The sequence below is a fragment of the Lemur catta genome, chromosome 15, assembly GCF_020740605.2.
Source record: "Lemur catta isolate mLemCat1 chromosome 15, mLemCat1.pri, whole genome shotgun sequence".
NCBI lineage: Eukaryota > Metazoa > Chordata > Mammalia > Primates > Lemuridae > Lemur > Lemur catta.
Window position 1 is genome coordinate 40,551,498 of NC_059142.1, and position 10,252 is coordinate 40,561,749.

General features: G+C 57.3%; 2 protein-coding genes across 2 annotated transcripts; both read right to left on the reverse strand.

Annotated features, from left to right (window-relative positions):
- Nucleotides 1–1,222: 1,222 nt before the first annotated feature.
- On the reverse strand, nt 1,223–2,940 carry PPY (pancreatic polypeptide). Its single transcript, XM_045526685.1, has 4 exons — nt 2,797–2,940; nt 1,874–2,064; nt 1,552–1,623; nt 1,223–1,371 (listed from the first exon to the last, which is right to left on the reverse strand). The coding sequence occupies exons 2-4, from the start codon at nt 2,062–2,064 to the stop codon at nt 1,347–1,349; spliced, it is 288 nt and encodes a 95-aa protein (XP_045382641.1). The 5' UTR covers nt 2,797–2,940; the 3' UTR covers nt 1,223–1,346.
- A 5,760-nt stretch (nt 2,941–8,700) lies between these two features.
- PYY (peptide YY) lies at nt 8,701–10,000 on the reverse strand. The gene is made up of 4 exons (XM_045526686.1): nt 9,872–10,000; nt 9,263–9,464; nt 9,067–9,147; nt 8,701–8,920 (listed from the first exon to the last, which is right to left on the reverse strand). Exons 2-4 carry the CDS (start codon nt 9,448–9,450, stop codon nt 8,896–8,898), a joined length of 294 nt encoding a protein of 97 aa, XP_045382642.1. The 5' UTR covers nt 9,451–9,464; nt 9,872–10,000; the 3' UTR covers nt 8,701–8,895.
- Nucleotides 10,001–10,252: the final 252 nt, after the last annotated feature.

Genomic DNA, 10,252 nt, shown 5'->3' on the forward strand with positions numbered 1-10,252 from the left:
CTCTACTAAAAATAGAAAGAAATTATATGGCCAACTAAAAATCTATATGGAAAAAATTAGCCAGGCATGGTGGCGCATGCCTGTAGTCCCAGCTACTCGGGAGGCTGAGGTAGTAGGATCGCTGAAGCCCAGGAGTTTGAGGTTGCTGTGAGCTAGGCTGATGCCACGGCACTCATTCTAGCCTGGGCAACAAAGCAAGACTCTGTCTCAAAAAAAAAAAAAAGAGTCAACCTGAGCCAAGCAGTTGCAGTCTCTAGAAGCCTCTAGAAGCTCTTCGCCTTTCAGGGCCTGGTTTCACTTCCAGGTCGTTTGCACACACCAGAAGGAGCCTGGACTCAGGGGGAAACATGATTGTCGTGGCATCGCCATTACCAAAGCCACAGCCCCATCCCTTCATGTGGGGGAGACAGGAGAAGCCATTCTGAGAACCAGAAAGGTTCTAATTCTCTCACGTCTCCCGTTTATACACATGCCCACCCCATCCCCACCTATTTGGGGTGCCTGAGAAGGGCCAGGGCAAGACAGGCCTGGGGGCCCACTGGGACTCTCAGGACTGGCCTCCTGGGGGCAGGATCCGGGTCCTCACACTCCCAGAGCTGGAGTGTACAGCACACACACGGGACTTATGGAAGTGGCCAGATCGCTCAGATAATCTGACCTCATCCCTCCTGCAGCAGCTTGAATACCTCCTGTGCCCAGGAGTTCACTACCTCTCAGGACAGCCCATTCTCTCCGAATAGCTGGAGGGCAGCTCTGAGGACATCCAGTGCAGCCAGTGCCTACCTGAACACCAGAGTTACTCCTCTAGGCTGGGCTGTTGCCCCTGCCCTTATGTCCGGGATACTTTCGGATAAATTAGTACTTCACCTACTACCTAAGCTATAGGACAGCACTGGGGAGGGGTACATTTTGGGGCAGGGTTGTCATCGGGCCCATGATTGGAAAGGTCTAGAGGTGCTAAAATGGGAAGATTCAAATTCAAGACTGCCGCTTTGCTGACTTACTGAATGACCTTGGGAGAGTCCCTGCCCCGCTCTGGGCCACTTGTCCCTCTGTGAAGTGCACAGGATGAGCTGAGTGACTAATGAGTTTGCAGACATTCTGGATCATTTGTAACAGTCCCTTTGCCCCTTCCCTTCCTCCCTGCCCTCCCCCTTTCTCCCTGGTGCATCTGGCCTGCTCCTGCCCCCACCAGGGCCCACAGAGACTCAGAGACAGGCTATGACTTTGACTTGCTTTATTTAGCCTGTGTGGGAGCAGGGAGCAAGCTTTGGCCAGAGCCAAGGGTGTGGAGGGACCAGGTGGGCTGGCACTGCTCATGGAGTCGTAGGAGGCAAGAGGTGGCATTACAGGTCCATCGGGCTGAGTTCCCTGTGAGGACAGGACAGAATGTGGCAGAGGGGACGCAGGCCTCATGCCCTCAGGAGACCTCGGCCAGCCCTGGGCCCCTGTTCTCCCTCCTCCACGCCCCCCCACCCCTTTCCAGGCCCCGATTCTGCTGCAAATTTCAGCCCCAGGGAGCTGGGCAGACAAGGCAGGAATCAGACCCACCTGGGGGCAGCTGCATGGGGGGAGTCCCACTGCAAGGAGTCCAGCATGTCTTCTTTGTCTCTTTTCCCATACCTAGGAGGGAAGAGACAGCTGGCGTAAGCACTGTGCCCAGGTGCCAGCTCACCTGCCTCATACCTACCCTTAGGGACCATCCTGCCTGGGGCACTTGGGCCCAGGCCTGGTCTGTAGAGATGCTCCGTTTTCCCAAGAGCAAGTGTGGAAGGGGCTGGGGACAGAGACGGGAATGGTATTGTGGCCAGGAATGTGAAGTGGGCCCAGGGTCTCAGGGGCCAGGATCCCTCTCTCCCTCCCTCGCACACACCTAGGCCTGGTCAGCATGTTGATGTATCTGCGGAGATCAGCCACGTACTGGGCCATCTGCTCAGGCGTGGCATTGTCCCCTGGGTACACTGGCTCCATCGGGGCTCCTTGGGCACCCAGCAGTGGCTGCAGCAACAGAGCCACACAGGTGGACAGGAGCAGCAGGGAGAGGCAGCGGCGTGTGGCAGCCATCTGAGGAACAGGGAGAAGGCAGCTGTAGGCGGAATACAGGCCGGTCTGCAGACCCCCCTGCCCCTTGGCCCATGGCCCCTTCCTCCAAGCCTGGGGACGAGGGGGCAGGGCGAAGGGCTACTCGGAGCTGATCACCCCACCTCCAGACCCTGCCCTGGAGGGCACGAGCAGCACCTCCTTGTGAGCAGCAGCAACCAGAGGTCAGTCAGGGCCTTGCAAGGTACAGAAGTGCACAGAGAAGGGGGCACATGAGGCCTGGGGACAGGAGGCAGAAGTGGGGTGGGGGCTCAAAGGAAGGGGCTGGGGGAAGTAGGGGCACTCCAGCCCACCCACAGGGCGGGGGGCACAGAGTTTGTGAAGCAAGGGACGGAAATCCATGGCCTGGTGGGTCTGACTCTCCCCCCAGGGGTAGAGATGCAGTATGGGTCCTGGAGAAAACACTGCTGGCCATGTCACCCTATGCAGAGAGGGACAGGGACACACACAGAGATCCTAATCACTCACAAGATCGCTGTGACACATTCCAGCTCACAGCCACACACACACGTGCACACACGCTTGCAGTCAGCAGACACCCAGTGTGACGGATTTGTCCAGATGCACAGCAGGACCCAAGCTGGACCTTAGGGCCTCCAAGGCCCCCAGCCCTGCAAAGCATCAACTCCTTCCCTCCATCCTAGGCCTCGGCCCCGCAAAGCCCTCCAGAGCCCAGGGCAGGCAGAGACCACTCACCCTGGGTCCGGAGAGAGCGGGCGCTGGACCAAGCGGGCACCTGCCTCGGGCCAGATGGGTCCCCCTGCTCTCGGTTGTGCCCCTTTATAGTCCTCAGCCCCCCACCGGAGTCCCCGCCTCCTGTCAGCCTCTGTCACTCCCCAGCCCTCACCTCTTCCTCCCACTGTCTCCCTGGCACCTGCAACGCCAGCACGGAGGCCAGGGACCAGGGACGGGAGGGGGACAGGGCGGTACCGCGGGTGCCAGACTAGCAGCGTAATGGATAAAACTGGGTCACAATAAAAGTCTCAAGTCTCCTGTGGGCGCCTATCCCAGATGCCCCTTCCCTTTGGGCGCCAGAGCAGGCTTGGTTCTAGAAGGCCTGGATTCTGGGACTTCAGGACGACTGAAAGGTTTCGGTCACAGGCCTCAGAACAGCCCTTCCCACCTCCCAGGGACCAACCCGAATTGTCAAACGGATTCCCTCAGGGCGGAGACTGAGGCTGCAGCCTTGGGGAAGGGTGGGAACTCAGGCCTTCCTTTCCAGTTTGCAACTAGAGCAAGGTGGGGACAGGGAAGGGGCCTCGGGTCCTTAGGCAACATGGGAAGGCGTGGGTCCCAGGCACAGAGCAACCCATGTGGCAGACATTCAGGACGCAGAATGAGAATCCATGCCTGGCTTCAGGGGGAATGGAGGTTGGGTGCCAATTTCTGGTAGCCATTTCCCTTCCCTTCCTGGAACCCCTGCTCCAGGGGAATAATAAAAACCAGCATCGTCTGTAAAGCTCAAAGTGCTCCTGCTTAATCACCTCACTAAATCCCTACAACAACCCATTTTACCGATTCAGAAACTGAAAATTTGCTCAGAGATGTTAAGTAACTGGCCCCAGACCACACAGCTAGTCAGTGTTAGACCCAGGTGGGTTTGAAAGAAAGTCTGACTCCAAAGTCTAACTCCAAAACCGGAACTTTTTTTTTCTGTGTGAGGCTGTCAGCGTATTGCTGTAATTTCCCATTTTGGCCCTGAGAAATCGGAGGCTCACAGAGGTGAAGACACTCAAGATTTCACAGCGACCTCGGTCTCTGATTCCAGCTTAGATGCTCAACCCCACCAATCCCACCCCCACCCCAGGCCCACCAGAAGCCCCTGAGTCTCCTCTGCCCAGTGTCCCTTCCCAACCCCCAATCTCCTCCCCAGCTCAGGCCAAGGAGCAGTCACTGGCTGTGTCTGAATGACACGTTGATGCCTGAGTAGGGAACAAAGGACCACTCACCCCTGAGGTTCTGCTGTAGCACATCAGGACACCAAGAAATGTGTGCGGGCGTGGGGGGGCAGTTGTTGGCGAGGAGAGGACTGGATGTGACACCCCAGGGATCTGGCATGGTGGGCTTAGAGGTCAGACAGGCCTGGGCCCCGATCCTGGCTTCGCCATCGCCTGGCTGTGGGAGCCTGGGAAAGTAATTCCTTTGGCCTCTCTGAGCTTCGCTTCCCTCTCTGTGAAATGGGCTCATCACGCCCATCTCAAGATGGGGAGCGTAAAGGAAGCCTCAGTAAGCATCTGTGTTCTGCCTCGTCCTCTCTGTTCTGATTTCTGGCAACAAGAACAATGATGCTTCACAGACAACAACTGACATTCCACAAAGCAAGTATGGAGGTCGTTCTGTCTCAGTAACCCCGGGTCCTTTTCTGAGCCAAGATTTTCGGCTTTGCAAAACAAGAGCGGTAAACTGACCGCTGGGCCCAGGCGGGCATCTGGTTTGGCCGGTAGAGGCTGTGGAGCTCCACCAGGGGGCGCCAGGCCCCAGCCCTAGTTCCAAGGGTCTGGGATCCCTGGGGACCACAGCCTGGGGGACCTGTTCTGGCTGTACTACTCATTAGGACCCAGCCCCACCAGATAGATGGTGGATCCAGGGATTAACTCAGGTGCCTGGGCCATTTATAGTTCTGTCCTGTCGCAGAGATAAGCCAGCTTTGTCAGTGCCCAGGGAATAACAGGCACTCCACAAATGTCAACTGAACCTACAGCTTTCAAGTTACACTTTGGAGTTAGACATTTCTCCTTTGCAAACAAATGATTCCCCTCCTGGGTCCTCTCAGGGGTGTGGGGACAATCAAGGAGGAAGTGGTAGTGGATTTGCTTTCTAAACTGCATGGCCATGTCCAGAACAGAACGGTCCATGTGTCCCCGCGGTGCCTGCCATGGAGCCCTGCTTAGAGAAGGCACTGATCAATTACTCACCCGCAGATGTACTGAATGGAGATGACAGCGGTCCCTCTCTCTCTGCCCAACTCCGTGCCCTCTGGGACAGGGAGGATGGCCTTTGGCAGTGTTGGGGATGGAGTGAGTGCACTGAGACCAGGAGAGGAACACCCCAGAAATGCCTGGGGTCACGAGGTGAATGAAGGCAGGTGAATGGGGGCCCCCATATACATGACCACAAGGACAGGAGTCTGGCCAGCGCCATGTCCCTCCATCCCCCTTCCCCCCAGCTGTCTAATCCCAATGCCTGCTGCTTTCAGTTAATTGGCAATCAGCAGTCATTTGTGGCACATCTGTCCTGGGCCTCATACCAGGCAGCCCCCTGGGGGCCGAGTGGGAGGAGATGAGGAAGTAAGAGCTCTCCAAAGAGGTCAGAGTGGAGTGTGGAGCTGGGGCATGGCTGTTTTGGAAAGTGAGGACACTGAAGAAAGGGGAAGGAGTGGTCAGCAGCCATCCCTCATCCTGGCTTTCTTGTTTTATTTCATTTCATTTTATTTTATTTATTTTCTAGAGACAGAGTCTTGCTCTGTCGCCCAGGCTGGAGTGCAGTGGCCCAATCACAGCTCACGGCAGCCTTGAACTTCTGAGCTCAGTGATCCTCCTGCCTCAGCCTCCCAAGTAGCTGGGACTACAGGTGTATACCAGCACACATGGATAATTTTTAAATTTTATTTTTAGAGATGGGGTCTCACTATGTTGTCCAGGCTAGTCTCAAATTTCTGGCCTCAAGAGATCCTCCTACCTCACAGGCATGAGCCACTGCACTCAGCCTCACCCTGGAATTTAGAACCTGCCTCACAGGTCATCTTATGAGTGCCCCTTACTACCTTGTGACAGAGGCAGGGATTACTTTCCCATTTACCAAATGAGGAAACTGAGGCTCAACGAGGTAGCTTAGGTTGCCTAAAGTCACAAGTGAATCAGAAGGGGTCAGGATTAAACCCAGGTCCTTATGGTTCCAGGTCCTACTCTTTATCCCTTTTTCCAGGCCACCTCTGGCCCAATTCTTAGGCCAATATCTTATTCCCAAATAGAGTGGCAGCAGCAGGGGCTAGACTTGGAGGCAGCTGCCCCTAGATGCCAGGACCTAGCCCTTGGGCTGAGGATAGCTATGATACTCCCACACACACCTTGAGCCTCTTGTCCTATCCCCTCAGAGCCAACTCAGGCCCAGTTGGGGGTTTAGGCCACTAATTTGGAGCCTGGGCCTGCCTCCACTTCCCTCCACCCTAAGCGCTCATCTATCTCCAGGGCTTCCTAAAGGCATAAAAGTATTCAATATTTCTCCCTTCTTGCCCCCAGTGCCTGAAAAAGCAAATCCTATAATTGCCACTCCAAATTTTCCTAAAGAGGAAGGCTTCTTGCTGAGATAGAGACTGAGTCAATCTACATAATTAAGTGTTGCAGGGGTGAACAGGGAGGAAAGAAACCAAAGGGGCTGGGCATGGCAGGGGAGGAATTTCCCCTTGGGGTAGTTGGAGGGGGAAAGAATTGAGGAGAGTGAAGGAGAAGAAGGGGATTTTAATGAATATTGCTGTTGACCTTGGGTTGAATATGTGATGTCCTTTGAGGAATGGGAGTAACAGGTGGAATTCATTTTCATTGCTTTTGGTTGTGGAGCTGTTTTTTTCTTGAATGCAATGCCACTTGGAGCCTGAGCCCCGTGGAACTCTAATTTTACAAGGGTTGCGCATGTGCCAGGCTGTGTCAGGCTGACCCGGCCCATAGACTCTGCTCTACCACTCACTCACTACCTGGGGCGTTCACTAGCTGCGTGATCTTTTGCAACTTACGTAGTCTCTCTCAGCCATAAAGCAGTTAACTATTCTTTTTATTTAAGGCATCAGTATCCCTATTTAACCAGTGCAGAAACACTGAAATGAAATGACTAGGTCAAAATCACAGCCAATTAATGGCAGAGATAGGACTCAGATCTGGGTCTTCTGTCTCTGAGGCCACTGCACCAACTTCGGGGTCCCGGCCATTGAGGCGGGCTCATGGAGTTGGCTAGACCTGTGTGAGAGCTCAGATCCAGGCTACAGATAAACTCAGGGCAGAGCAAGAAAGTCCTGGAGGAAATGAGGCTCGAGATGGACTTGACTGACACGGACACACAGACACATCCCCCCACTCCCCAGCCACACAATGATCCAAAGGCCCAGACAGTGCTGCATGCTCCCATCTTACTTGTCCTGGTGCAGGAGAGAAGGAAGGAGGAGAAATGGGATGGGAAGTGGGTCTTAGAGAATGGGTGTGGAGAGGGAGCCAAAGAAACTAACCCCATCCCCAGGAAAGCAGGAAAGGCTTCTGGGAGGAGGTGACCACTACCCTGAAGTTGTTTCCCAGACGAAGAGAGGGAAAGGGTTCTGCAGTGAGGGAGAATGGAGGATGAAGGCACAGAGCATTGGAATCCACAGTTCGTGACCTATACAGGGACTGGGCCCTTCCGTCAGAGCCCCTTAGCCCCCTAGGGCAGGTTGTGTCCAAGCAGGGGCCTCCCCTGCAGCTATGGCAGAGCCAGCTTCAGAGACTTCTCTCCTCCCAGAGCCACCTAACTGCAAATAGTCCTGCACAGCCCATGTGCCCTCCGCAGGGACACCACCCAGCCTTCCTGCCCTTCTTACCCTCTCTGGGTCTGGGGCTTTGGCCTCAGGCTGATTCTCCCCCTCATCTCCCAGCCCCCCACCTCAGACTTCGGCAGGTCCTACTGAACTAGAGGCCCAGAAGAGAGCCCCCAGACAGAGGAGGCTGTGCCTGAGGGGGGTGACACAAGCCCTTCCTTCAGGGGGTCCCCAGACCTAGATGGGAGGCAGGACACAGAGACAGAACTCTCAGTGCACAGAGCAGGGGCCATGAGAGCTGGGCAGCCAGAGAGGAGAGGAAGTGTACAGGGAGCCAGCCCAGGCAGCTCTGGGATAGGTGCAGAGTGGTGAGGGATTGGGGTTGGACTCCAATTTAAACATACACAGTGCCTTTAGACCGCATTGTCTAATCCGGGGTGGGGGGACACAAGAGCGTGTCCCTATGGCCCTGTCCTAGGAAGACATGTTTAGTGACTCATCCACTGAGTGTGAATTCAGCAAGATGGGAGAGGGCGGTTGCTGGAGGAAAGGGCAGCCTCCACACTCCCACTGCTCCTCTATTCTGGGAATGGGGGACAGTAGGAACGGCCTGTCCCCCCCACCAGCACACACGCACCCACCTCGCCCCCACAGGGCTCTTCTTGCACAGTCCCATCTTGGATCCCACTCTGCCTCCAGCCACTACAGCCCTGGGCGCTAATAATGCAGCTCCTGGGGGAACCGCCCTGGGGTGTTGGTGCCTGGCCTGCCCCCTCAACCGTTTTCAGCTTTGCGGGGTGGAGAAGGGCAGCGCGGTCCCCAACTACTCTCCTAGGCTGTCTGGCACGCTCCCTTCCACCTCCCCCTGCTCGAGCCACTCTTCTTGCTCTTCCCTGCCCCTCTTTCAAGAACTCCCATTCAGCCCACCGCTTGCTCTCCTTCCACAGAGGGCCCCTGTCCAGGCGCCAGGCTGGGCAGTAGTGCCTTCTCCGAGCTCCGGGCAGAGGGAGGCCCCACGCTCGCCTTCGCACCTCCACCCTCCACTCCCACCGGATGCCACCTCCACGAAGGAGAAAGGAAAGGAAATACAAGGACACACTTCGTTTCCGTGAAATTTGCTCTTTATTTTGGGACCAGGGAGGGACCACCCACAGCCCTCTAGCCCAGGGGGCGGGGCCCCACCCCAGCCCTGCCCCGACGCAGCGGGCAGGGAGGGAAATCCAGGTTCCGGGGTCAGGAGCAAATATGCAAATGAGGTCGTTGTAATTAGCATATCTCCCAGGAGGCCTTGGGGGGCATCACCACAGGTCGGCGCCCTCCGACCTGCAGGAGAGAAAGGAAAGGAACTGGATCTGGGGAGGCGAGACGGGGAGAAGTCGTGAGTGACGGTGCCAGGGTGGGGCTTCCGTGGGGCGGCAGGACTAGGCCGCGCTCCAGGACGCAGGGTGTGGTGAGGTGGGCGCTTTTACCGCGACTTGACGGGGCGGTCCTCGCCGTCGGGGAAGAGCAGTCTGGAGACGACAGGGTCCGTGCTGTCGCGTTTCCCATACCTGGGGGCGGGGTCACGCGTGGGCGTGGTCGTTTGTTGACACGCCCCTGGGCGGAGCCGGACGGAGGGCTTGAGCCCCTCAGGCCCTGGTCCCCACCCCCCGCGCATGCGCTCACCGCTGCCGGGTGACCAGGTTGAGGTAGTGGCGCAGGGACGTGTAGTAGCGATTCAGCTCCTCCGGGGAGGCGTCTTCGCCAGGAGCCTCGGGTTTGATGGGATAGGCGTCGACCAACGCCCCCAGGCAGGCGAGCAGGGCCAGAAGCACTGTGGCCATGGCGGGCCACGGCCTACGCACAGTCACCATCTGGGAAGGGGACACTGGAGCGCAGATCATGCTTAGCCTGGACTCTCAGTGCCCGGAGGCTACAGCTGCCGTCGGGCCCAGGCTCCAGCAGCTCGTCTGGTGCTGGTGTCAGGACCAAGGCTCAGCCACCAACTTGCTGTGTGTTTTCGGGCACCAGGCGGTCTGTAGCCTCAGTTTCCTCATCTGTACTGCCTGCCTCCCCACCCCAGCCCCTCCCCCACTGCTGCCCAGAGAAGTAGATGGAGGAAGAGGGCTATGCTGGCCACGGGGCTCCCGAGCCTCACCTTCCCACCTCTGCTGGCTCTCTTCCACTCCAACTTCCCGCCACTCAGCCCCAGCTTCCACCATCCCAGCCTCAGTTTCCCCACAAACCAGCCTAAGTTCCCCGGCACCAGACCATTCCTGAGCCCCAGCCACTCACAGCAATAGCTCCTGAAGCGAGATGAACAGGAGGTGGAAGGCGGTGGAAGGCGAGGGGGGTCCCGAAGGCCAGACTGCAGCAGGTCAGGCTGGGGCCTCCTCTGCTCAGAGCTTTCCCTGCGGGCTTATATCCCGGCCTGGAAAGGGAGGGGGAGTCCAGGGGGAGGGGGAGCCAGCAGGGGGAGGGCCCTTCCTCCTCCCTCCCTCCACCCCCGCCCAGCCAGTGCGTGCTTACACCCAGCCAGTGCGTGCGTGATGTCTGGCAGTAGCTGAGGGGGCAGCTGCCACGCTCAGATTCAGGGTCCCACCGGATGGGGTGTCTAGCCTGAAGCCTGTGTTCATCCCACGGCCCCCCAGTGGCGGGTGTAGCCTCCTGAGGAAG

What these genes read in the sequence shown, in the direction of transcription:
- PPY (XM_045526685.1), bottom strand. Translation starts at nt 2,064, where the DNA reads ATGGCTGCCACACGCCGCTGCCTCTCCCTGCTGCTCCTGTCCACCTGT. An exon ending in AACATGCTGACCAGGCCTAG is followed by an intron (nt 1,624 to 1,873) that starts GTGTGTGCGAGG and finishes CTTCCCTCCTAG; the next exon opens with GTATGGGAAAAGAGACAAAG. An exon ending in CCCCATGCAGCTGCCCCCAG is followed by an intron (nt 1,372 to 1,551) that starts GTGGGTCTGATT and finishes CTGTCCTCACAG; the next exon opens with GGAACTCAGCCCGATGGACC.
- PYY (XM_045526686.1), bottom strand. Translation starts at nt 9,450, where the DNA reads ATGGTGACTGTGCGTAGGCCGTGGCCCGCCATGGCCACAGTGCTTCTG. An exon ending in AACCTGGTCACCCGGCAGCG is followed by an intron (nt 9,148 to 9,262) that starts GTGAGCGCATGC and finishes CCCCGCCCCCAG; the next exon opens with GTATGGGAAACGCGACAGCA. An exon ending in GACCGCCCCGTCAAGTCGCG is followed by an intron (nt 8,921 to 9,066) that starts GTAAAAGCGCCC and finishes TCTCTCCTGCAG; the next exon opens with GTCGGAGGGCGCCGACCTGT.